We start from the raw sequence: 27,781 nt of genomic DNA on the forward strand, positions 1-27,781 counted from the left end.
TTGGAATAATAAATAAGTAATTACTTCACAAAGTTTGTTGAGGAACAAGAGAGAAACATGTTAAAGTGCTTTTAAATTAAGTACTGTATGAAAAGGTCATGTAGCTCCTGCCCATGTCTCTAGCTTTATCTTAGGCTCTTCTCCCCCTCGCTCTGTGAGCTGGCTGTGCTGGCTTTTGTTGAATTCCCTAAACCTGCCATAGTCCTTGTGTTAGGCCTGGACACATGCTATTCCTTCCTCTAGGAGTGTTCTTCCCTCATTGCCCCACTCTTGTTCCCAATGTACTTTATCATTTCTCAGAATTCCCCCTCAAAGGTCACATACTTGAGAGAGCCTTCCTTGACCAGCCTACTCCCTACTCCTTTCTCATCCTTTCACCAAAATTTAAAAAAAAGAAAAAACAACAACAAAAACAAGCAACAAAACCTACCCTGGTCCTCTGTGTGTTCTCATACTATTGAAGCACTTACCCAATTGTCTTAAGTTTTAAAGTTTGTCTCTTCTAGAATGAGGGAGTGACCAGGCCTATCTTGTTCTAGTGCCTGACATATGAAAGGAACTCAGTAATTATTTATCGACTAAATGAATGGTTAATAGATTAGTAATAAACATTAACAAATTGTCACAAAAAGACTATAAGTCATTTTTCTAGTGTTGGGATAATTTCTTCAGTATCTTAGATAGACTTAGGCAACTCACTTAACTAATAGGCTATAGTTTGCTCATTTGTAAAATGAGAGTTGAGCCATTTTGAGAATTAAAATTGCCTTTTGGGGGACTTTTAATAAAAGAATATTTTAGTTTTTCTTTCAGAGACTTATGGTAACAGATTTTTAGGATGTGAGAGGGTGATGGGAGGACTCTCAGGGATAGTTTTTTGTTTATATTTTTGGGGGAGTGTCAGTTGGACATATGTCTTTAAGAATGTCATTGACTAGCATCATGAATTAAAGTCATAGAAGTGGTTAGTTCAAAGAATACTGTAATTCTTGTGATAGGAAAATTTATCACATGTTCATAAAAGACCTATATAGTAAGTCTAATATTCTCCTAGACTCTGTTGAGCTCTGTAAAAAAACATAGAATATATGATTTATTTATTCAGCCAGTTGAAAGTTATTGAGGTATTATATAGAGGAGTTATTAGGAGTTTGAAGGTGAGAAAGAGAGTTGTAAAGAGGGTATAGTCAAGTTTCTTGAGAATAGGGTATTTGGGCAGGATACGGATAGGATGCCTAGCATCATGCCTATAATAGGCACTAAATGAATAATTTGTTGAAAGATAGTTATTAAAAATGAGGGAATTTTAGTTTTTTGTGCTCACTGTTTCTACTTCCTCTGTTTTTATTCAGTCTTTCAAACAACCACAACTTGCTTTCCATGCCCTGTCACTCCAGTAAAGTTTCTAGGCAGCCATAATGCCAGGTCTAATGCTTGTGTTTTGTACATCTATACTACATTTGTCATTGCAGATCACTCCCCTATGAAAAATTCTTTTCTTGGTTTCTTAATAACATTAAGGTTCTCCTCTTACTTTTCAGACCTTTTCTTTGCTAAGTTCTCTACATTCGTCTGCTCCTTAATTTTTGGTGCCCTCAATGGTTCTTTCCTTAGCCCTCTTCTTTATTATTGGTGGTTATTAAACCTCAGATCCATAGACTCCTGACTGATGCAGGCATAAGTGTTATGTGGTCTGTGAATTCCCTGAAATTATATGCAAAATTGAGTGTGTATGTAAAAATGCCCATATTTCTAGGAAAACATCATTCCAAAGTCTCATCAGCCTCAAAGAGATCTAAAAAAGGTTAAATATCTTCTGTGGGCAATCTCATCCATACCTAGCTTTAACTGTTAGCCTATATAAACATATATTTGAGTACTTTGCACCAGGCACTGTTCCATTTCTCGAGGATACAGTGCTGAACAAGACAGGCAAGGTCCCAGATCTTATGGAATGTACCCTGAGATTTCACTTCTAAACTAAAGATTCGTATTTATGAGTATGTATATGTTCTGTAAAGGTCATTTTTGCAAAGTAAGAGCTAGAAAAGTTTGTGCCTTGAAGCTTAAGTTTGGACTTTGTAGATGGGAGCCACTTTCCTATTTAAAAAAAAAAAGTCAGTGGCTCTTTTCATTAAACTTAAAATTTAAAATGTAGATAGTGATATGGGGCAGGGCCTTTTCTTTGATAGGGATCCCCTGATTGAAATTCCTTGTCATCTTTACTAAATCCTTTTCAGTTTTGTGTTCTTTAACATGGAACAAGAATATAAAGATCCTTGTGTAGCAGCTTCACTGTGCAAGTCTTTTAGATTTTTATTATTTTCCTCATTATAGATTCTTTTTGGTGAGGAAGATTGGCCTTGAGCCAACATCTGTGCCAGTCTTCCTCTATTTTGTATGCAGGATGCCCTCACAGCATGGCTTGGTGAGCGGTGTATAGGTCCGTGCCCAGCATCCAAACCCATGAACCCCAGGCCGCCAAAGCAGAGAGCGTGAACTTAACCACTACACTACTGAGCCGGCCCCCTCATTATATATATATGTATATGTGTGTGTGTGTGTGTGTGTATAATTTTTTTTTCTTTTTGAGGAAGATTGGCTCTAAGCTAACATCTGTTGCCAATCCTTCTCTTTTTGCTGAGGAAGATTGGCCCTGAGCTAACATCCGTGCCCATCTTCCTCTATTTTATATGTGGCATGCCTGCCACAGCATGGCTTGATGAGCGGTGCGTAGGTCCACACCTGGGGTCCGAACTGGCGAAGCCAGGGCCACTGAAGCTGAGTGCACAAACTTAATCACTACACCACCAGGCCAGACCCTCGTTATGTTTTTAATTGTCACTTTACCTAATATGACAGCAGTTTTTCAAACCTGTTTACCTTTATAGAGTTTTTTCAAAGCATCCAGCTTTTTTTCATGGAAATAATTCTGTATTTTGCATTCAAGTTTTCTTTGGCTTATGTAATATTTAATTACTCTGTATAATTAAGTTAAGTTTAACAGGCGTGGACTGGTTTGCATACAAACACAGCCAACTTTTTTTAATCTAACAACTGATGGAAACAATTAACCAAGAGCTAGCTGATGAGGCCTGTTAGCCTAGAGCTTCTAAAATGCTGTGGGCATCATTAATATGTTTTGCAGAACGAAATTCTTTGAGTTGGTTTTAACTGGATGATGGTTAAGAGAGTTTTTGCTGAACCTTATTAATCTCACCCAGTAATGTTTTAATTACTTGTTTACATTCTTTACACACACAGATCTTCTCAATCCTTCCATTGACCAGCATAGTGGTAAGAGTCAGAAAACAAGCTCTTGGTAAATGCTTGTTTGCTCAGTTAGTGAGTGCTAGTATATTAAGTTTGTTTATGAGCTTTGATATAGTAGTGTCGTTAGTAATGGTAATAATAATGAAAATGGCTTACTAAATATTTTGTATAATCTCATTCAATTCTGACACATATCCTATGAGATAGGTTTTATACCCATTTTACAGATGAAGAAGCAAACTAAAGAGGTGAAGCAGCTTGTTCAGGATACCACAGCTAGCAAAAGGGAGTGTTGTGATTTGAGCTGCTGTTATACTGCTCTTCCTCACTCAGTAATTAACTAGTTAAGTTCATTCACCCAGGCTGCCATTCTTTTGTTCTTGGAACATGCCAGACTAGTTTCTGTCTCAGTAACTTAACATTTGCTCTTTATGGCTGGCTCCTTCTCATTCTTTCCTCTGCTTAAAAACTGCTTTCTCAGAGAAGCCTTCTCTGACCGCCCTTTCCAGAGGCTCCTCCGTCCCCAACCCGACTGTATCACATAGCCTTTTAAGTTCCTTTAAAGGAATTATCACTATGTGAAGTTATGTGGTTTGTCATTTTTCTACCCTACTAGAATGTAAGCCCCAGGAATTTTATTTTGTTTCTTACTTTACTCCCATTGCCCACATATAGGCTTGGCATGTGGCTGGCATTCAGTACATGAATAACTCCAAAGGCTATGGTTCCAGTCATCACACTGTACTGCCCAAAAGGCAGTAGGAATCATTGAGGGCAGTAGGAATCATTGAGTATCTTAAGAATTTGGGGTCCTACGGCGTGGCCATTTCTGCCCAATGTAGGCCTCCTCTAATGGGTAATATATATATATATTTTAATCTTTTTTGAGGAAGATTAGCTCTGAGCTAACTACTGCCAATCTTCCTCTTTTTGCTGAGGAAGACTGGCCCTGAGCTAACATCTGTGCCCATCTTCCTCTGCTTTATACCTGGGACCCCTACCACAGCATGGCTTTTGCCAAGCGGTGCCATGTCTGCACCCAGGATCCGAACCGGCGAACCCCAGGCGGCCAAGAAGCAGAATGTGCGAACTTAACTGCAGCGCCACCAGGCCAGCCCATAAAGGATAATCTTTGCTTAGGAGCTTTTCTCATTGAGTTGGCTCATGCCTTGTCAGATCTAAATCATGATGTGAGGCTTTCTGTCCAAATGGGATTATAAGAGCCTGGACTTGGGTAGTAGGAGTAGAAAAAGAGTGGCAGGTATAAATCTTAGAAATATTTTAGAAGAATCACAGGACTTAGATACTGAAGGAGGAGTCAGAAACATTGGGCAGAATTGAAATCCTGAGGTGGCATTAACAGAAATGTAAACATTGGGAAGGGAAGCCACCTTTGTCAGAAAGAGAAGATGACTTTGGTTTTCTGTGTTTGAGGTAGAGGTTTAGCAAAGGTGAAAAACGTTTTCTTCAAGAGACTTTTATTTTTACTGATTTTTAGATGAATGTTTTTAAGGCATTTCTGAATGTTTAACGTCACAAATAATTTTACATTGTATTTGTAGGAGCATCCAGAGTGTGACAGGGCCCACTGTGTAATTATAGTTGAAAGTGTTACAGATGAAATGCTGCTTAGTTTGCAAAAGTTACATTTTCATACACAAACAACGTTCATTGTTTTGTGTTCAGCTATTGTATTTTTATATAATGTTTGTGACTGTGTTAAGACTGTTGTTCTTAGCAGTTATGCTTTAAAAAAGTATGTCCCTTTCCTACAGCACTGTTTTTCCACAATCAGAAATAACCGTTGCAAGTTAGCTCATGCTTAATTAAGTATACTCATACATATGTTTTAGCATGTGTATAAACTGAAACCAAAGTTTTATTTAAAAAGTACTTATTCTTAGTATGAGCAATGCAGTCTATTCTATTTATACTGTTTCATTTTTTTCCTCCTAAATGCTGGAAGAAGTCCACTAAATTGATTTCACACCCCACTAATGGTTCACAATACACAGTTTGAGAAGCACTTCTGCTAGAGTTTTTTGTGCATTAAAATGAATTAATCCTTCCTTTTTTCAAATCAAATGGCCTTTTCTCTCAGAACAGCTGTTTTCAACATCCTGAAACCAATCGACCAGATAAATTTGTAGGACTATGAATAATTTAAAATTTATTTATTGTCCCAGAAGTATTGACCTTTTAAGGGAGTATGCTGGTTCATGTAAATGAATCTCTAAATGATATTTTAGAATATATAATAAAGTGAAGTAGGGAAAGTATAGGAATTGAGGAAGGATGTTTTTCCAACTTCCAGTGGCCTCTGTCTCGTCACAGTGAAACCCAGGCCTCATAGGAATAAATAGAATAATCAAAGCTAGTCTTTTAACCTTTGACCTTTAGCTCATCCCCAGGGCTTGCACAATTGTTAATAAAATATTCAAGCCAGCCGTGAGCTCTGTCCTTACACAGCATATAATAAATGCCTTTGGCTCTGAGGAGCATGCTTTTTTTCGGAGGGTTTAGAGTAAGCTGAAAAGTTTTAAGCCACCTTTGAGGCAGGAGTAAGGGAAGAGCCTTTATTTCTTGCCAGAAGCTGAAACACTTAGAGATTTTCCTTAAAATAAAGGTAATTAAAATTTTTGTAGCACTTTATATTTTGTGAGTGCTCTACATAAATTATCTAGTACTAGGAGTCCTAAACTCAGGTGCCAAGCAGATGAGGATAATGTGTGAAATTGCGTGAAAGGACAGTAGTGGTACCAATGAAAAACCAGTGAGTCCATGCCCTGCCTAAAGGTAATCAAAATCAGATTAAAAACAAATAACCCCCCCACCCCTACCCACAACATTGTATTAGCTGAGTGACATCTGGGGAGTCTAGGTTTTGCTTTGTGTAACTTTCATCACAGCTCTATAAGACAGGCTTGTGATCTTCTATATTTTATAGCTGAAGTTAGAAGTGTTAAGTGACAGTTCCAGGATCACCATGCTGATAAGTGGAAGTATTGGAATTTAAACCTAAGTCCTCTGACTCTAGATCCTGTGCCCTTTATGTGACTTTATGCTCTCAATCAGGAATTGTTTCATTTTTTTCCTAAATGGCCAGATAGTAAATATTTTTAGCTTTGTATGACATATGATCTGTCTCACCTACTGTAATCCCCATTCATCCATGGGGGATATGTTTTAAGACCTTCAGCAGATGCTTGAAACCATAGATGGTACTAAACCCTATATGTACTGTCTTTTTTCCTATACATGCATATTTGAGGTGTGACAGCAAAAATGTATTTCTTTTTCTTCACAATTTCATGGATAGAAGATTTGTTCTTACTGTGGATCTTAGCAAGCTCAGCATACAATTTTATTTTTTCTCCTTAAGTCGAAAACTTTCACTTTTTCACTTAAAGAAAGTGCTTTATGACTTCTCTTTGGCATATCTGAATTGCTAGCATCACTACTCTTGTGCTTTGGGGCCGTTATTTAGTAAAATGAGGCTTACTGGAACACAAGCACTGCGATACGGAGACAGGCGATCTGATAATCTAGACACCTACTAAGTGACTAATGGGTGGGTGGCATATACAGCTTGGACACCTGGACAAAGGGATGATTTATGTCCTGGACAGGATGGAGCAGGGCAGCAGGAGATTTCATCACGCTAATCAGAATGGCACATGATTTAAAACTTATGATTGGTTATTTCTGGAATTTTCCATTTAATATTTTTGGACCATGGTTGACTGTGGGTAGCTGAAACTGAGGAAAACAAAACCGTGTTAATAAGCGGGGACTGCTGAATACAGCTCTGCCATTGTAGCACAAAAACAGCCATAGATGATACCTAAATGAATAAGGGTGCCTGTTTTTCGGGCTTGGGGGAGAGGTGTGCCTGTGTTCTGATAAAACTTCATGTACAAAACAGGTGGCTGCAATATTTGGCCCTGGGGCTCTGGTTTATTGACCACTGCTTTAAATCCCTACTCTAAATGAAATATGAAGAGCAAAGCCAGAGATGGAGGGCTTAGGAAAAGATAAACAGTATTTGATTTTATAGGATATACTTTTGACTTGGTGAGACACTTCAGAGCCTCTCAGTTCAGAAACTAAAGAGAATTAACAGTGGATATGAGAACAGGGAAGGAAATAGAGGGTAGAATATTAATAAGAGCTAGAATTTTTTGAGCACATATTGTGCCAGGCACTGTTCTAAACACATAAATTAATTCATAATGTTTATTACCACAACAACTGTATGATATAGCTATTACTATTTTCATCTCCATTTTTTAGACGAGAACAATAAAGTACAAAGTGGTTAACTCACCCAGTATCACACAGCTAGAAAGTGAAAGAGCTGGAATTTGAACTCAAGGAAGAGGAAACTGGAGAAAGAAGATGAAAATGTAAAACTTGTGGAAATTTGAAACACAGGAAAAGCCTTTGGGTAATGAAAAGAATTGTGGGGTAAAATCGAAGTGTATCTAACACTAAAAATATCTTTGAAGGAGGCATAACAATATATAGATAATACTTGTACTTTTATTTTTTACCTTACTTAAAGAATACCTTGAAATACACATTATACTTAATTTGATTTTCTTGTAAACTTTAGAGCATGGATAAGTAAGGAAATATTTGGGTAAAAGAGCTCTGTTTCCCCCCATTTAGTCTTTAGAAAAACTGCTTTTCTCTCCTACTTTTCCCTCTTCTGGTGGGTGATCCTTCAGGTTTTTATTTGGGGTCCTTGGGAGTATTCTTTGACAGAGAAGTGTATTCCCCACCCTTTTTCGGGTTACACCAATGAAGAATTAACCTGAGCTCCATTCTGCAATGGCCGGGAAGAACTACCTTGCCTGCCTTCTCCCTTTTCCCCTAATCTCAATGGTTTGGGCAATTTCCCACCCTGAGCACATCAGATACTTTCATTCCTCTACCATGGCTTATGCTCTCTTGCTTTAAACCTCATCTAACAAACTCCCTTTGAGCCTTAGGACTTAATTCATATATCACAGATGTCATCTTTAACCTTTTCTCCCTGCCAGGTGACATTAATCTTTCTCTTACCTTGCTTTCTTACTGCTCTGAACATAACACTTTCTTGGCTTTTATCACATTATTTTGCAGTTGTTTACAGTTTTTCTGTGAGCTTGTCAGCTTCTCAGACACAAGTAATAATTTTTTTATCTTTATATTTTTAGCGTATGTTATAGAAATAATGTATTAATATATTTTTGAATGACTAAGTAGAAGTCATGGGTGATATATTAATAGGTGAAAGGAGAATGTTTTGAAAATCAGAGATTTCCCAATAATATACTGTTAAAAAAATGATTAAAGAAGACAATTTAGGTAATACAAACAAATTTTATTTAATACTTCATAAAGTAGACAGTCTCCTTTGGGGGAACTGTAAAATGTGGCAGAGGGCAAGAAGCTTTTATAGGGTAAGGAATAAAAAACAAGGAAGACACAAATACAAAGTATCTTATTGACTGGGGCCACATAGTCAGTTTTGTTTGGGGTGAGAAGGCCCAGAGTCGGCTTGGTGTTTAGGGATTGACTGGATGTGCTACATTCCTGGTCAAGTGGAGCATTTACAGGGACAAAAAAGTTATATAAGTTTTGGTTTGCTGATGTGGCACCTTGGGCAGGAGCAGCTCCATTTTGGGCCTGGAAAGTTATTTCAATAATATCTTGAATATGAATCAGGAAGAGACTGATGAAAAATTGAAGACTGTTGGTAAATGAGATATTTGACAAAAAAGAGGATGGGAATGAAGTTTTCTCTTTTAATCTCTAGTTTATGGGCAGGAATTCTGCTTCTTAAAGGCTGCTGTGGAGAATTCCTAGTCTAACAGGTTAAATGATAATTCGTCAGTTCAAACAGTACATTTTATTAATTCATCTGGGCTAGCATTTCTGAATTTGAGTGTTAGGATATGGGTAAGGGGTGCAGTGTTGTGGAACAGATCTACAGAACACTAAGTAATTTATATTCCCAAGGCTCTTCTTTTAAATTAATGTCGGGTTAAAAGAGAATGTGGGCTTCAGACAGTGTATGTGAAGTGTGTTATGGGCTATGGTTTGAATGAGTTTTGAAAACCAAAGTTGTGGATCTAAAGATAAATGTTATATTATGATATAATAAGGAATATATATTTGGTCTTCATCCCCAGTTCCTGCACAGAGCTCCTAAACCCTTGTAATTTCCTGAGTGGTAAGGTTGATAGCAACATCTTTTGTTATAATATTTGGTCTTAGTCCTAGATTCCTGACACAAGATTTTCTAGAGTGATAAGGGTGTGTTTTTGTGTGCTAATGAGATGACTGGTGACTGGATAGCTTTAGGATCGGGGCTGGTCACCAGAAAGACCAAAAAACATGATTAAGTGTTCAAACTTTCAGTCCCACCCCTGGACCTCCTCAGAGGTCCTGAGAGAGGAGAGCACCTGGAGATTGAGCTAATCACCCATGATTTAGTCAGTCATGCCTACGGAAGGAAACCTTTGTTTGCCCCTGAACTACAGAAGTTGGAGAGCTTCTAGGTTGGTGAACATATCAAGGTGCTGGGAGGATGTCATGCCTAGACAGGGCATGGCAGCTCCTCTGCTTCCCCCTTCCATCTGACTGTTCTTGGGTTGTATCCTTTATAAGCCAGTAATAGTAAGTAAAGCACTTTACTGCGTTCTGTGAGCCAGTTTAGCAAAGTATAGAACCTGAGGAGGAGTTGTGGGAAACTCCAGCTTTACAGCCAGTTGATGAGAAGTACAGGTGGCCCTGACTTGTATTTGGTGTCTTAAGTGGGGGCAGTCTTGTGGAACTGAGCCCTGTTAACCTGTGGGGTGTGATGCTAACTCCTGGTAGTTTGTGAGAGAGAATTGAATTGAATCGAATTATTGGACACTAAGTTGGTGTTCAGAGAGTTGGAGAATTGCTTGGTGTGGAGAAACTGCCCCTCCCCCTACATTTGGTGTCAGAAATGTTCTGTGGGTAGAAACAGATCTTACTAATAGACATTCTTTTTAAAAGTATGTTTACTGAACTGTGGATAAAAATTTAGATTAGATAAAGCCACTAGGGTTAAACAGTAAACCCCACAGCTTTATAGATAGGCATTATACTGCTGCATTGTTTTAATGCTACTTAACTAACCTCAGTTTTAAGAGAATATTTTTAGTCAGATATTCATCATTGGATTTAAATACAATGGCCCCTTCTTTTTTTTTCTGATTTCTGTTCACTAAATGAATAGAATTCTGTTGATTTTTTTCCAAAATTAGTTTTGTATCAGTGATTAAATGGATAACACTGTTGCTATTACATTCTTCTTTTAAGTAGTTAAAACTTTATGCAAGCTATAAAATTCGATGACTTAATTAATGGGCTAAAGCTTGGAGCTGTATGGGATCTTTTTGTGTGTTTTTAAGCTGCCATTGTCTGAAACGCATTTGTGTTGACTAATGCTTTTGCAGTTTAACTTTATTTCTTGGCTTCTTCATGTCAAGAGCCATGTATTTTAGCCAGGCACAGGAAATATGTCCCCATCGTGGGTTTGGTTGATTTTCAGATTACAAAGTGTTATACGGTAACAGTTTTATGAGAGATTTGAGATCATTTCCAGCAAACATAAGCTCTTTATTTTAGAACTGTTTAGTTAATAAACTTTTGTGTCAGAATTTCAAGGAAATTATGTTGCTACTCAACTTAAAAAGTTTTTGAACCTCCTAATGTTTTATTTGGTAAAAGACAGGTTTTCTTTCCTCTGTTTTAATGGACTTCCCTGCTTTTTTTTCTTTCTGCTTCCTCCCTCCGTTCTTTCATTCTAACTATCTTTATTGTAAAATAAAACGGAAAAAGTCACACAAAACAAATGGATGGCTTAATTATCTATTACAAAATAACACCCTTGAAACCACCACCCAGGTCAAGAAATAGGGCTTTGTAGTTCCTCCCAGAAGTTCCTTCCACCTGCCTCATCCCACTCACAACTCCCGCTCTCGTCTCATCAGTAACTATTATCCTGACTTTTCTAGTATCACCTTCTTGCATTTTATATCGTTTTATTCTCCAAATATTTATCCTTAGACACTATAAGTTAGTCTTGCCAATTTTTATAAAGTTTGATAAATTATTAAAATCTCTTGATCTATAGGTTCCCGTTCCATCTCTGTTTTCTTTAAAATTTACCTGTTGAACTTGGGCCATTTGAGTTTGCCACTGTCTACATTGTCCTGATTGAATATTCATGGTATGATTCAGCATGTTCCTCTATCCTCTGTATTTCTTGCAAAGTGGCAGCTGGATTCAGAGACTGGAATAGTCTCAGGTTTTATCTTTTTTTCAAGGCTATCCAAGGCACATAACGTCTGGCTCTCTTTTTCTTATTTTAGCAGCTATTGATGCTTACTGCCTATAGTAATTCATTGAGTTTGCAAAATGGTAACATTCCAGTTGTATCATTTCTTTTTCGTTTATTAGTTGGAGCACTAATATAAAGAAACACTTCCTTTCATCTGATATTTGGTTACATAGAGGTACATGTGGGAAGGTCGGAATCAATGTTTTTTGCCTGTTTTCAATAGGGTATTGGTCCCCTCTCATCCTCTGAAGGTAACCAATTCTTTTTTATTCTGCATCATTATGAATTCATGGATTTAAATATATTTCATGAGTTTCAGTACATTGCATTGTATTGAAACTCAAATTGTTCCCTCTTTTTTTTTTTTTTTAAAGATTTTACTTTTCCTTTTTCTCCCAAAGCCCCCCAGTATATAGTTGTGTATTTTTAGTTGTGGGTGTTACTGAACCTGAAGTGAGTTCGCTCACCCATTGCGCAGCAAGCCATTCTCTGACACCGGGTGTGGTGGAAGAAAGTAGGAATTTTATTTTTGCACAGCGCCGAGCAAGAAGAGAGGGCAGCTAACGCTCAAATCCCAGACTCCCCGAAAAGCTAAAAGGAAGGGTTTTTATTTGGGGTTTTAGGTAGGGGAGGGGGAGCATATGGCCTTGCTGGTCGGAGCTTTCCCACCAGCTTGTCTTTGCCCTTGAGACACTTACAGAGAGGAGGGAGCTTGTGACCTTGCTGGTCAGCAGCTTTCCCACCAGCCCATATCTCTTCGAGGGAGGAGATAGTCCAGGTGCTTGTCGTTGACGGTGTTTGTCTCCATGGAGGATAGTGGATTCTGGAGCCAGGAAGCCAGAGAGTCAGCAGGGAATGAGTGTTTTGGTTTTAACCCCATATATGCTGGGTTTAATGTGGGTAAACTGATATCAGGGTTGATATCATGGGTACTTCCAGTCGTGGCACGTGGGACACTGCCCCAGCATGGCCTGATGAGCAGTGCCATGTCAGCACCCAGGATCCAAACCAGCGAAACCCTGGGGCACCAAAGCAGAGCGTGCGAATCCAACCACTCAGCCATGGGGCTGCCCCCAAAATTGTTACCTCTTTGATGAGTGGGAACTCTTCACTTTGGCTCCTGGGTCATTTTGACCTGACCCTAGTAGTCTTCCTTGATATCTGATATAAGAAGATGTTCCAGGATCATCATACATTTCTTGTCCCATACCTGGCATCAGCTATTTTTCTAAGAAGTCTTGGTTTCTTTTAGTGAGAAATGGTATTTTAAGACCACAATTTGCATGCTATGTGTGCTCATTACTATTGAATTGCTCATAGCTAGAAAATGTGTGTGCCAGCCCTGGTAGTCTAGTGGTTAAGGTCCCGTACTCTCCCTGCTACAACGTAGTTTTTTTCCAGTTCAGGGAACCACACTACCCATCTGTTGGTTGTCATACTCTGGTGACCATATTGTTGCTGTGATGCTGAAAGCTGTTCCATCAGTATTTCAAATACCAGCAGGGTCACCCATGGTGGACAGGTTTCAGTGGGCCTTCTAGATCAAGACAGACTAGGAAGAAGGACCTGGCCAGCCACTTCCAAAAAATTCGGCCATGAAAACCCTATGAATAGCAGCAGAGCATTGTCTCATGGAGCACCGGAAGGTGAGAGGATGTTTGGTGCAAAAAAGACCAGGCAGAATTCCCCTCTGCTATTCACATGGTCACTAGGAGTCGGAATCTACTCGAGGGCACTAACAAAAAAAGGAAATGTGTATGTATATATTTAAGGACAAAATACCTAATGAATTCATATTGATGCTTTTAAATTCAGGAGTACAGAAGATTTATTTGAATTGTTTTTCTTTTACATCTGTAGCTCCTTTCTTTTACAAGAGACTCCTGATTCTCAAGGACACAGATGACAGAACTAGAATATCTCATAATTACTCATTTGTTTTATTACAACTACTAGAGTCTTAGAAAAACAGTACTAATGTTACCACCAATATTATTACTGAAGTTATTAAAACAAATTTGTTGCATATGCTATTATTCTCACCCATTTTTTAAAATTGTTGTATTATGTCTGCATTTTCTGAGCATAAAACAGATATTCTCCTTCTTTTAGCCATTATGTGTTTTTAGTTCCACAGGTAACTATATAATTAATGATCACCACAAGTCTAGATTGGTGTCTTTCTAACCATTTTGGTTGTTTGAAACCTTCTCTAGTAGATTCCTCAGGAAGAGTATATTGGCACAATATTCTCTAAGTTCTTGCATGTTGATCACAATTTGTGTATACTTGGAATCCTGTATACTTGGAACTGAGTTTTGCTGAATATAAAATCTTTGGCTCATACCTTCTTTCCTTGAGTATCTTAATTGTGTTAATCCATTTTCTTCTGGCATAAAACATTATTGTGGAAAAGTTTAGTAATCCTTTAACCTTCTTTGTCTTAGAAGTCTTTTTTTCCTAGATGCTCAAAGGATTTTTTGCCCCTTAACCTCCGTTCATTTTACTAGCATATGCCTTCATATTGGTTATCCAGGGTTAATATTCTCAGGTACATGGTGTGTTCTTTCAGTATGTAAATTCACATTTTTTTTCTGTGTCAGCAACGTTTTCTTGAATTACAGGTTTTAGAATTTGTTCTGTTGCTTTTCTTTTATTTTCTTCAGCGACTCCTTTTATCCATATGTTGGATATTCTTTGCCTGTCTTCAATATTCATCATTATTTTTTCAATCCCTTTTTATCTCTTCATTAAAAAAAATTTTTTTCAAAGAGAAATACTGTATGATCCCACTTATATGTGAAATCTGGAAAAAAAAATCAGAAAACCAAACTCATAGAAAAAGATCAGATTTGTGGTTACAGGAGGTGAAGGGTAGAGGGTGGGGGAATTGGATGAATGTAATCAAAAGGTACAAATTTCCAGCTATAAGATAAGTACTTGGGATGTAATATACAACATGATGACTATAGTTAACACCTCTGTATGGTATATTTGAAAGTTGCTAAGAGAGTAGATCCTAAAATTTCTCATCACAAGGAAAAAAATGTTTTTTTCTTTTCTTTTTTTTTGGGTGTCTATATGTGGTGATGGATGTTAACTAAACTTATTGGGATGATCATTTTGCAGTATATGTAAGTCAAGTTGTGTTGTACTCCATTAAATTATATATGCAGTATGTCAATTATATCTCAAACCTGAAAGAAAAAATGTTTTTTCTTTTTCACTCTGTGTTTATTTGTGCTATGTTTCTTCTAGTTAGTTTTAGTTTCTGAAATTATTTTCCTTTTATTTCTCATTCTGTCCTGAGTCCTGTCACCTCGTTTCTCAGTTCTTCGAATTCTGATGCATGTTGTTATTTTATGTTTTATATCATTTTCTTAATGTCTTTTAGCTTACTTTGAAATAAAATGTTACAGTTTTGATCTGTTTTGTGGGCTTGTCTTTCTGGCATGCTTTCAGCGTGTATTGCAAGGATATTCAACTGTTTGTTCTCTTTTTGCTTTTGATAACTTGACCTGAATACTGTTGTTCATTTATTGCTCATTTTTATGTGAAATTAGTTTTCCTGAAATTTTAAAATGAGGTAGGATTCAGTATAAAGTTTTTTTTTTTTTTTTTTTTTTTTTTAACTTCAGAGCACTCCCTCTTCTGTTGTTTCTGTGTAGTGTTTTTGCTTTCTGAGATTTCTTGGCTACATATCCTGGTGTCCTTGGGCTGCTGAATTTTTATTCGATTTCCATCACTCTCTCTTTAGTTTGGAATCTTGTCTTAGAAGGAGCCTTGGCCAATTTTGAGAATTCACATAGATTCAACTGCTTCAGCCTTTTCAGTCCTACTTACTACTGTCTGTATACATTTGCCTGGGATTGGAGAGGGCAGAGCCCTTCCTTGTTTCAGTTGCTATTCAGATTGGCTCATGTTGCTTTCCAGTGAATACTTGCTTCCATTAGCTTTCTTCTGCATAGATGATGCTACTATGCCAATCTTATAACTGTTGACTTTGCTGTTATATCTGCCACCATCCTTCCATAGTCTCTCCAATCTGTTTTTTAAAAAGAAGTAAAATAGTTCATACATAATTTTTGCCTCTCATTCCTTCCCTTATTCTATATCTATTGCCATTGCTTGATGCATGTATTTCCCTTAGACTGTTGGTTGACATGGAAGAAACTAGTGCTTACTAAGTCACCACTGTGTGCCAGATATTCTGCTGAGGGAACTTTATATGTATTTTTGTTTAATTCTAGCTACACATCCCTGAACTATGAGTATTGTTATCTCCATTCGTAGGTGCAGAAAACTAAGCACAGATTAGGTGAGTTGTAGGAAGTCATGTAACAGAGTTCAGATTCAAACGAAGTCTAAGTCCATCTTCTTTCCATTATGCTATACATCCTCCCTGACTGATTTCTTTTCTGCTCTTTTCCAGTTTATCTTCTGTTTGTTATTTGTGTGTTTTTGTTTTCTTGCACCAGAATGATTTTTCCAATATGCATATCTAATCATACTGCTTTCCTTTTGCTAACGTTTTTTGGTTGGTTTATCTGCACCTTCAAAAATAAACTTCTGTTTTTTAGTATGAAATATAAGACCCTTTAGAAACTCATTCTTCTTACTTCCTACCCTCTCATCTCCTGATTCCATTCTGCTTTCTAATTCTAACTACCAGGAGTTCCTTCTGTGTGGAATAACCTGCTTTTTTGTTTGCCTACTGAATTCTTCTTCAACCTTTAAGATTCAGTTCAAGGTTACTTCCTATGAAGAGTGAGAGTCAAACTGATTTCTGGGTTTCAGAGAAGAAATTAACTGTATGTTAATTTGTAATGATTTTCTAAGACCATTTTTCAAATTCAGCTAGGGTCCATTTCCATCTTATTTTCATGATTTTTGTTTTCTTTTGTAGACTTCAAACTGTAGGAACTCAGATGATGCATATAAAAGTGGTGAAGATCCCATGTGCTTCTCTTTATTCTCTAGGGGGCTAGCATATTGTTTATTTAACTTATTTGTTCAACACAATTTAATTCAACTGTTTGAATCTATTCAACATCTGTGTCTATAGAACGAAGAAGGTGGTACTTCATATGAGTTATATATTTAAGATTCTCAGAGGTAGGAATAAGAGAGCATGTGTATAATTGGTGAATTGGACAGTTGATTGTACCTTAACTATTGTAAAGGGTTCTTTTGTTTACTGGATTAGGTACTCTTTTTTTCTAGTTATTATTTCTGCTATTACCAAAATGCTGTTCTTTAAAAAGCTCCAGAGTACCCTATTGTATTATAATATGCAAAGATGTTTGTTGTTTGCTAATGCTTTTGACTTGACTTGACTTTATTCATTTTATTCCTTCTTGTATATATAATCAAAAGATTTCCTTTGTTCTAATTTTTTTTGCTGTTGATGTCCTTGCATAGTTGTATATCTTTATACATTATATGTACTCTTGTAGTAGTGTTGTGATGAATATTCCTTCAGTGTGATAGCCTAATATGATAGCGTGATTATGAAAATTTTATGTTCTTGAGTCAGTGGATGAACTTCAGGAGCATCTTGAATTTTTTGAGATTTCTATGTACAATTTTATGCATTTCTCTGGAAAAATAATCCCTAGCTTTTATCAAATTCTGACTGTTGTCTGTAACCTCCAAAAAGTTAAGATCTGTCGTTGCTGTTAAAAGGGATAGAGGATCTTTGTAGTGGACCCAAGCCATTCATTACTTTTAAATTAAGATAGTTATAATATCAGTTGTAATGTATTGTCAGTCTTCTAAAGGATCTGTTGCTCTTTTTAAATTGGCTTTTTCCTTTATGAACTTTGAGATACCATAGACTTGTGTATTAGTGTGTTTATTTTTTTTAACTAAAAAGTTGATTTCATCTTGTCAATATTTTGACAGTGATCAACTATATATATGTAATAACAAGCTTATTTTTTCCAGAAATGCGAGATAAAATGAGAAAATGGAGAGAAGAAAACTCACGAAATAGTGAGCAAATTGTGGAAGTTGGAGAGGAATTAATTAATGAATATGCTTCTAAGCTTGGAGACGATAGTAAGTTTATTTAATTTATCGTATTCTTGCTCAGCACATGTTCCATATATGGTTTTTAGTTTTTTTTAAAAACTATCTTTTATAACGTCTTTTCTGCTGTTCATTTCAGTCTATCTGTGATTTGTCACCTTTTTAAAAACTTTTCAGGAAGTTTAATGATACTTTATTTTAAGAGGGATTTATTGTGGCTGGTAGTAGTGAAGCTATCAAATGGGCTTTTTTTTTTTAAAGTTTTTAACTGGAATAGTCGATGAGAGTTTTTTCTTTTTGAAGATTGGCACCTGAGCTAACATCTGTTGCCAATCTCTTTTTTTTCTTCTCCCCAAAGCCTCCAAGTACATAGTTGTATATTCTAGTTGTAGATCCTTCTGGTTGTGCTATGTGGAGTGCCACCTCAGCATGGCTTGATGAGTGGTACTAGGTCCATGCCCAGGATCCGAACCTGCGAAACCCTGGGCCACCGAAGCAGAGTGCGTGAACTTAACCACTCGGCCACAGGGCCGACCCCCCAAATCCCCAAATAGGCATTTTTATTTTAAAGCTCATGTGGCTGCAGTTCTGGTCTCGTGAAAATGTATTTCATAAAGAATCTTTTAAAACAGTAAAGGTGTTAAATAACTGGAAATTTTTTTACATAAAAATGTATTAAAATATTTTACATTGTTGAAAACATATAAGGATGCTTTCTTTCCTTAATTCCAGATATAATACAATAAATCAATTTTCAGTTATAAGTATAAATAACAGAACAAGAAGAATTCATTGTTTAATTTCTGTTGGGATATTTTTATATTAAATTGAGTTTTTTTTTATATGTATATCTAGTTTGGATCATATATGAGCAGGTGATGATTGCAGCCCTAGACTATGGTCGAGATGACTTGGCATTGGTAGGTATTTAAACTAATTATGTTTTATTTTATATTTAATTTGTTCCATGAATTATATGTAAGCAGTTAAGAATTAGTATATGGCTTGTACTGAATGCTTTCTATAGCTCATTTTCAATGCTACTCTTAAGAGTGGGTGAGACTAGATACTTTGGGACACAATGTGTTCTTAAATCTTTTTAGTAATTCTGGGAACTAGGTAGTATCCCAGTTTTACGGAAGAGGTTAAATTAGTTGGTGAAGGTTATCCACTTAATAGGTGAATTATGCTATATTATAGAGTTTACACTAAGAAGCAGATAGTTTAAAACAAGTTTATCTTTTGGGTTGTTGAATGACTTTCATAGTATATAATGTTAAATACTATTTTGCAATATTGTAATTATATATCTTAAATTATTAGAAAATTCTAACGTGTACAGAACATGACTTAAAATACTAATACTGCTTTTAAAATAAAAGAATGATAATGGTATATTTTGAACACTTACTGGCTAGGCACTATGCTAAATGCTTTATTTAATCTTCACAATAATTTCTTAATTTGATTTGTCTTTGATATTATCATTGTATTTACTTTATTAATCAAGAAACAAAGGTCTCTATTCTTTTGTTCTATTGTTCTTATTATCCTGATTTCTTAAGTACTACTTCATGCTGCTTCCTCATTTAAGCCAAAAAGACTTACACAAAAACAGAAAGTAGAAATACCAGGAAAACACATGCATGTCTGAGTTAGCATTATCCTTTTCAGGGTAATTGCGTTAGCTGGTTATACATATAATTCCAGTGGTACTGCCAGTGGTAAAAAATATTCCACAAAACCTTTTTGGATTACCTTCAGAACCTATGAGACACACATAGTCTTTTGAGTATTCACAGAGGTACCAGCTTATATCTTGAGGGAAATTTTGCATTGTTTTTTTTTGAAATAGCCAAATGCCATTTGATAAAGTAGGAGATCAAATTAGATAATAATATTGATAAAGCAGGAGATCAAATTAAATGATTTTTTTACAGCACACTATTTTTTAATGGTTCAGAATTTGTGCACAGTTTAGCTGATAAGTTGTATGAGTTTTGCATGATGTCAAAGAAATAACTTAATATTATCTTCAGTTTTGACTAACTTGAATATTTTTCTTAGCCTGGCAAATATTCAATCACAGACTTTGAAGCTATACTTCCAGATTGTATTAAAACTTATTTTGTTACTGGTTAATAGTTTCTTCACTAGTTAAAGGCATCTCTTGGTCACTTATGGGCCACTAGAATGGACCGTTTTTATAATCCTTACCATTTCTAGCACTTCCAAGACTTTTATAATTCCTCATATGTTGCTGTAGACGTGATAGGTATTCAGTTAATATTTGATTATTTATTAGGTTGAGTTGATGGGTGAATTAAGGAGATTGGTCCTCCATAGATATTGTGCCTGTATTTTATGACCCCAAATCAGGACATGTGTGCTGACAGCATGATTGATTAATATGTGATTTCAACAAGGCAAAATTAAACAGAGAATTAATGGTATTAGCTAGGGACTTGAGAATACTATGAAAGAACTTAATTTTTATCAGGAGAATGTTTATGCAGTAGTTAGGAAGAAAAGGCTAGGAAACTGTTTACAGGCATTTAAGTAGGGCCTAACACATTATGGAAGCAATTTTTAGAGGAGTAATATGGTAATAGGATTTGAAGAATTATTAGGGGACTCATGATCTGCTCATTTTCCCAGTTAAAAGCATAATTAGTCTCTGAGAACTGATTTTTACCCTCTCTGTAATTTCAGAATTATTCTTCCACCCTATTGTTCATTACTGATTAATTTCACTTTGTGTCATTAGATCACACTAATGAAATTAAAAAGATACATTGAAAACAATGTAGGCATTCCATCTAGCTCATTTAGTGTATGTAATGTAATTACTACTCTTCAAATCTTTTTTACCAATTACTTTTTCAGTTTTGTCTTCAGGAGTTGAGAAGACAGTTCCCCGGAAGTCACAGGGTCAAGCGACTAACTGGAATGAGGTTTGAAGCCATGGAAAGGTAACTGAATCTTGTAAACAGGGTAATCCTGTTTTAAAATGGCAGACATGGGGCCTACATTTAGGCCCTCCCATACCCATAGGAGCATGATTAATTTTGTAAGATCTTTTGCGACTGAGCTTTGGAATAGTGTCAGAGTGCTTCTCACTATAAATCCTGCTACTTCCCAGTAAATAGGATTTGACATAGGAGTTTAATCCATTTAGTATCTCTGGTCTAGTGAAATGGAACCATGCTTGAAGTGAGAACTGGCTTCAAATTGTGGTGCTAGGATCTATTACCTGACAAATTATTTAACTTCTTTAAGCCCTTTCGGCCTCACTCCTTTGTAAAAAGAGAACATTACCAACTTCTCAGGGTTGTTTTGGGAATTAGTAATGATATATTACCTTCACAGGCACTCAAGGTATAGAGGTTATTATTCTTTCTTTTTTATTGAGATATAATTGACACAAAACATTATTAGTTTCAGGTGTGCAACATAATGATTTGATATATGTATATATTGTGAAATGATTGCAACATAAAGTTAACATCCATCACCACACAGTTAAAATTTTTTTTTCTTGTGATTACAACTTTTAAGATCTACTCTTTTAGCAACTTTCAAATATACAACACAGTATTTTTAACTATAGTAACCATGCTGTACATTACATTTCCAGGACTTATTTCTCTTTCAACTAGAAGTTTGTACCTTTTGACCACCTTCACCCATTTCACATACCCCCCACCTCCACCTCTGGGAACTGCCAATCTGTTCTTTGTGTATGAGTTCGGATTCTTTATGATTTTGCATGTAAGATCATATAGTATTTGTCTTTTTTGGTCTGACTTATTACAATGCCCTTATGGTCCATCCAGGTTGTCATAAATGGCAGAATTTCCCTTTTTTATGGAAGAGTAATATTCCGTTGTATGTATATCACAACTTCCTTTTTTTCCTTTTTTTAAAGAATATTAGCCATGAGCTACCATCTGCTGCCAATTCTCCTCTTTTTGCTGAGGAAGATTGGCCCTGAGCTAACATCCATGCCCATCTTCCTCTGTTTTATATGTGGGACACCTGCCACAGCATGGCTTGATAAGCAGTGGGTAGATCTGCTCCCGGGATCCAAACCAGCTTGATAAGTGGTGGGTAGGTCCGCACCTGGGAATCGGAACTGATGAACCCTGGGCCGTGGAAATGAAATGTGGGAACTTAACCACTGCACCACTGAGCTGGCCCCCATTACATTCATCTGTCAATGGACACTTAGGTGGCTTCCATGTCTTGGCTGTTGTAATAATGCTGCAGTGAACTTGAGGGTGCAAATATCTTTTCAAGATAGTGATTTTGTGTCCTTTGGATAAATATCCAGAAGTAGAATTGCTGGATCAAATGGTAGTTCTGTTTTTAATCTTTTTAGGAAGCTCCATACAGTTTTCCTTAGTGGCTGTACCAATTTACATCCCCACCAGCGGTGCATAAGAGTTCCCTTTTCTCTATGTCCCTGCCAACACTTATATTTTCTCTTTTTGATGTGACCATTCTAACACGTATGAGGTGATATCTCATTGTGGTTTTGATTTGCATTTCCCTGATGATGTGTGAGGCTGAGCACCTTTTCATGTACCTGTTGGCCATTGTATGTCTTCTTTGGAAAAATGTGTTTGCAGTTTCACTGCCTGTTTTTCACTTAGATTGTTTGGTTTTTTGCTGAGTTGTATGAGTTCTTTATATGTTTTGGATATTAACCCCTTATCAGATAGAAGATTTGCAAATATTTTCTCCCATTCTGTGTGTTGCCTTTTCATTTTGTTTATGGTTGCCTTTGCTATACAGAAGCTTTTTAGTTTGATGTAGTCTCACTTGTTTATTTTTGCTTTTACTGCCTTTACTTTTGGTGACTAGACTGAAGTCAAGGAGCTTACCTCGTATGTTTTCGTTTTGGAGCTTTATGGTTTCAGGTCTTAACGTTCAGGTCTTTAATCCATTTTGAGTTGATTTTTGTGTATGGTGTAAAGACAGTGATCCAGTTTCATTCTTTTGCATGGAACTGTCCAGTTTTGCCAACACCATTTATTGAAGAGGCTATCCTTACCCCATTTTATGTTCTTAGCTCCTTTGTTGTAAATTAATTGACCATATATGCATGGGCTTATTTCTGGGCTCTCTGTTCTGTTCCATTGATCTGTTTGGTTTTTAAAAATTTTATTTATTTTTTATTTTATTGAGGTCATAATAGTTTATAACATTGTGAAATTTCAGTCGTACATTATTATTTGTCAGTCACCATAGGTATGTGCCCCTTTACCCCTTATGTCCACCCCCTAACCCCCTTCCCCTCTGGTAACCACTAATCTGTTTTCTTTGTCCGTGTGTTTGTTTATCTTCTACATGTGAGTGAAATCATACAGTGTTTGTCTTTCTCTGTCTGGGTTATTTCACTTAGCATAATACCCTCAAGGTCCATCCATGTTGTTGCAAATGTTGCAAATGGCTGAGTAGTATTCCATTGTGTATATAGCATGCCTTTATCCATTCATCAGTTGACGGGCATCTGGGTTGCTTCTGTATCTTGGCCATTGTGAATAATGCTGCAGTGAACATAGTGGTGCATAAGTCTCATTGAATTGTTGATTTCAGGTTCTTTGGATAAATACCCAGTAGTGGGATAGCTGGGTCATGTGATATTTCTGTTTTTAATTTTTTGAGAAATCTCCATTTCCATTTCCATAGTGGCTGTATCAGCTTGCATTCCCACCAGCAATGTATGATTGTTCCCTTTTCTCCACATCCTCTCCAACATTTGTTATTTTTTGTCTTGGTAATTGTAGCCATTCAACAAGTGTAATGTGATATCTCATTGTAGTTTTGATTTGCATTTCCCTAGTGATTAGTGATGTTGAACATCTTTTCATGTGCCAGTTGGCCATCTGTATATCGTCTTTGGATGAATGTCTGTTCATATCCTCTGCCCATTTTTTGATTGAGTTGTTTGTTTTTTGTTGTTGAGTTGCATGTATGTTCTTTATATATTTTGGAGATTAACCCCTTGTCGGATATATGATTTGCAAATATTTTTTCGCAGTTGGTTGTTTGTCTTTTTGTTTTGTTCCTGGTTTCCTTTGCCTGGCAGAAGCTCTTTAGTCTGATGAAGTCCCATTTGTTTAGTTTTTATTTTGTTTTCCCTTGCCCAAGTAGACATGGTATTCGAAAAGATCCTTCTAAGACCAATGTCAAAGAGTGTACTGCCTGTATTTTCTTCTGGGAGTTTTATGGTTTCGCGTCTTGCCTTCAAATATTTAATCCGTTTTGAGTTATTGTGTATGGTGAAAGATAATGGTCTACTTACATTCTTTTTCACATGGCTGTCCAGTTTTCCCAACACCATTTATTGAAGAGACTTTCCATTGTATGTTCTTGCTCCCTTTCTCAAAGAATGTGTCGTTTTATTTCTGGGCTTTCAATTCTGTGTCATTGATGTGTGTGTCTGCTTTTGTACCAGTACCATGCTGTTTTGATTACTATAGCTTTGTAGTATCTTCTGAAGTTTGGGATTGTGATGCCTCCAGCTTTGTTCTTATTCTCAGGGTTGTTTTAACTATTCAGAGTCTTTTGTTGCCATATGTGAAATTTAGAATTCTTTGTTCTGTTTCTGTGAAGAATGTCATTGGAATTGTGTTTGGAATTGCTTTGAATCTGTAGATTGCTTTAGGTAGTATGAACATTTTAACTATGTTTATTCTTCCAATCCATGTGTGTGGAATATCATGCCATTTCTTTATGTCATCATTGATTTCTTTCAATAATGTCTTATAGTTTTCATTGTATAGGTTTTTCACCTCTTTGGTTAAATTTATTCCTAGTTATTTTACTCTTTTTGTTGTGATTGTAAATGGTATTGAATTCTATTTTTTTTTTTTTTTTGAGGAAGATTAGCCCTGAGCTAACATCTGCCACCAATCCTCCTCTTTTTGCTGAGGAAGACTGACCCTGAGCTAACATCCATGCCCATCTTCCTTTACCTTATATTTGGGACACTTACCACTGCATGGCTTGACATGTGGTGCCATGTCCACACCCAGGATCCAAACCGGCGCACCCTGGGCCACTGAAGCAGAGTGTGCGAACTTAACCGCTGGCCACTGGGCCGGCCCAATGGGATTGTATTCTTGAGTTCTCTTTCTGTTAGTTCGTTACTATAGAAATGCAACTATTTTTATCAGTTGATATTGTACCCTGCAACTTTGCTATGGTTGTTGATTATTTCTCATAGTTGTCCAGTGGATTCTTTAGGGTTTTCTATATTTAGAATCATGTCATTTTAAAACAATTAGAGTTTCACTTCTTCCTTGCCTATTTGGATACCTTTTATTTCTTTTTCTTACCTAATTGCTCTGGCCCAAACCTCCAGTACTAAGTTAAATAAGAGTGGTAAGAGTGGGCACTCTTGTCTTCTTCCTGTTCTCAGAGGGATGGCTTTCAGTTTTTCCCTGTTGAGTGTGATGTTGGCTGTGGGTCTGTGATATATGGCCTTTATTATGTTGAGGTACTTGCCTTCTATACCCATTTTATTGAGAGTTTTTATCATAAATGGGTGTTGGATCTTGTCAGATGCTTTCTTTGCATCTATTGAGATGATCATGTGGTTTTTATTCCTCACTGTGTTAATGTAGTGTATCACATTGATTGATTTGTGGATGTTGAACCATCCCTGCATCCCTGGCATAAATCGCACTTGATCATGATGTATGTTCCTTTTAATGTATTGTTGTATTTGATTTGCCAATATTTTGTTGAGGATTTTTGCAACTATGTTCATCAGCGATATTGGCCTGTAATTTTCCTTTTTTGTGTTGTCCTTATCTTGCTTTGAGATCAGGGTGATGTTGATCTCATAGGATGTGTTAGGAAGTGTTTTGTCTTCTCCAATTTTTGGAATAGATTGAGAAGTATAGGTATTAAATCTTCCTTGAATGTTTGGTGTAATTCTCCAGAGAAGCCATCTGGTCCTGGACTTTTACTTTGGGGGAGGTTTTTGATTATTGTTTCAATCTCTTTACTTGTGATTGTTCTGTTCAGATTCTCTATTCTTATTGATTCAGTGTTGGAAAGTTGTGTGTGTCTAAGAATTTATCCATTTCTTCTAGATTGTCCACTTCGTTGGTATATAGTTTTACTTTTTCTGCTTTTCCTCCCCAAATGCCCCCCAGTATATAGTTGTATATTTTAGTTGTGGATCCTTCTAGCAGTGGTACACCAGATGCCGCCTCAGCGTGGCCTGATGAGTGGTGCCATGTCCATGCCCAGGATCCAAACTGGTGAAACCCTGGGTCACTGCAGCGGAGCACATGAGCTTAACCATTCGGCCACGGGGCCAGCCCAGCATATAGTTTTTCATACTATTCTCTTATAGTCCTTTGTGTTTCTGTGGTATCTCTTGTAATTTCTCCTAGGAGAAATTTCTAATTTTATTTATTTAAGCCTTCCCTCTTTTTTTCTTAGTCTGGTTAACGGTTTGTCAGTTTTGTTTCTCTTTGCAAAGAACCAGCTCTTCGTTTCATTGATCCTTTCTACTGTTTTTTTTGGTTTCTATTTCATTTATTTCTGCTGTAGTTTTTATTATTTCCTTCCTTCTGCTGACTTTAGGCTTTGTTTCTTCTTCTTTTTCTCATTCTTTTAGGTGTAGTTTAAGATTGCTTATTTGAGATTTTCTTGTTTGTTAAAGTGGGCCTGTATTGCCATGAATTTCCGTCTTAAGACTGCTTTTGCTGTGTCTCATGTGACTTGGTATCGTATATTTTCATTTTCGTTTGTCTTCAAATATTTTTTAATTTCTTCTTTAATTTCTTGATTGATCCATTGGTGGTTCAGTAGCATGTTTTTTAGTCTCCACATATTTGTCTCTTTCCCAGCTTTTTCCTTGTAGTTGATTTCTAGTTTCATAGCATTACGGTTGGAAAAGATGCTTGATATGAATTCAGTCTTAAAGTTATTGATACTTTCCTTGTTTCCCAACATATGATCTGTCTTCGAGAATGTTCCATGTGCCCTTGAGTAGAATGTGTATTCTCCTGATGTGGTTGGAGTGTTGTATCTATTAAGTTCATCTAGTCTAGTTTTTCATTAAATTCCATAAGTAAATTTCATTTATTTCCTTGTTGACTTTCTGTCTGGATAATCTATCCATTGATGTAAGTGGGGTGTTGAGGTCCCCTACTATTATGTGTTACTGTTAATTTCTCCTTTTAGGTCTGTTAATGGTTGCATTATGTACTTTGGTGCTCTGGTGTTAGGTGCATGTATATTTCTAAGTGTTATGTCCTCTTGGTGGAGTGTCCTTTTATCATTATATACTGCCCCTCTCTTCTCTCATTGCTTTTTTAATTTTGAATTCTGTTTGTCTGATGTAAGTATTGCAACACCTGCTTTCCTTTGTTTGCCATTAGCTTGGAGTATTGTCTTCCATCTCTTCTCTCAGAGCCTGTGTTTGTCTTTCGAGCTGAGATGTGTTTCCTGGAGGCAGCATATTGTTGCTTCTTGTTTTTAATCTGTCCAGCCCTTCTCTGACCTTTGATTAGAGAATTCAATCCATTTACATTTAGATTGATTATTGATGTATGAGGGCTTACTGCTGCCATTTAATCACTTGTTTTCCAGTTCTGTATTTCACTTGTTTGTCAACCTGTGTATTTCCAACTGCCAGTTCAGTTTGATGATTCTCTATGATGGTTTTGTCATTTTTCTCTGTATTTATCATTTGTGTCTCTGTTCTAATGTTTTGTTTATTGGTTACATGAGGTTTGTATGAAAGATCTCATAGATGAGATAGTCCATTTTCTGATAGCCTCTTATTTGTCTACACAGCTTCAATCCCTTTCCTCTTCCCTGTTAAGGTATTGTCACAGTTTATTCTGTTTTGTGTTGTGAGTTTGTGATTAAAATGAAGGGATTATAGTTGCTTTTGATGCTTTCTTCCCTGTTATCTTTAATGTTATAATTAAATATTTGCTAACATGTTGTGATAGAGAACTGCAATTTTCTGATTTTGTCTGTCTATCTCCTTGCTCAAGGCTTTGTAAACCCTTTCTTTTCCTTTTTTACAGGTATGAGGGCCTTGATCATTTCTTGTGGTGGGGGGTTCTTTCAGGTATGAGG

At 36.5% G+C, this 27,781-nt stretch overlaps 1 protein-coding gene across 4 annotated transcripts in view; it reads left to right on the plus strand.

Annotated features, from left to right (window-relative positions):
• EMC2 (ER membrane protein complex subunit 2) overlaps positions 1-27,781 on the plus strand; it is a 59,362-nt gene that overhangs the window by 1,582 nt on the left and 29,999 nt on the right. For 2 of the 4 annotated variants that reach the window (XM_014855268.3, XM_070481484.1), the window contains exons 2-5: positions 7,567-7,720; positions 17,582-17,695; positions 18,521-18,585; positions 20,552-20,637. In XM_014855268.3, the coding sequence (XP_014710754.1) occupies positions 17,584-17,695; positions 18,521-18,585; positions 20,552-20,637 (263 nt within the window). In that variant the 5' untranslated portion in view covers positions 7,567-7,720; positions 17,582-17,583. The remainder of the gene's footprint in view (positions 1-7,566; positions 7,721-17,581; positions 17,696-18,520; positions 18,586-20,551; positions 20,638-27,781) is intronic. The other 2 variants (XM_014855267.3, XM_070481485.1) reach the window with 1 other exon arrangement.

This window comes from Equus asinus, chromosome 12, assembly GCF_041296235.1.
Source record: "Equus asinus isolate D_3611 breed Donkey chromosome 12, EquAss-T2T_v2, whole genome shotgun sequence".
NCBI lineage: Eukaryota > Metazoa > Chordata > Mammalia > Perissodactyla > Equidae > Equus > Equus asinus.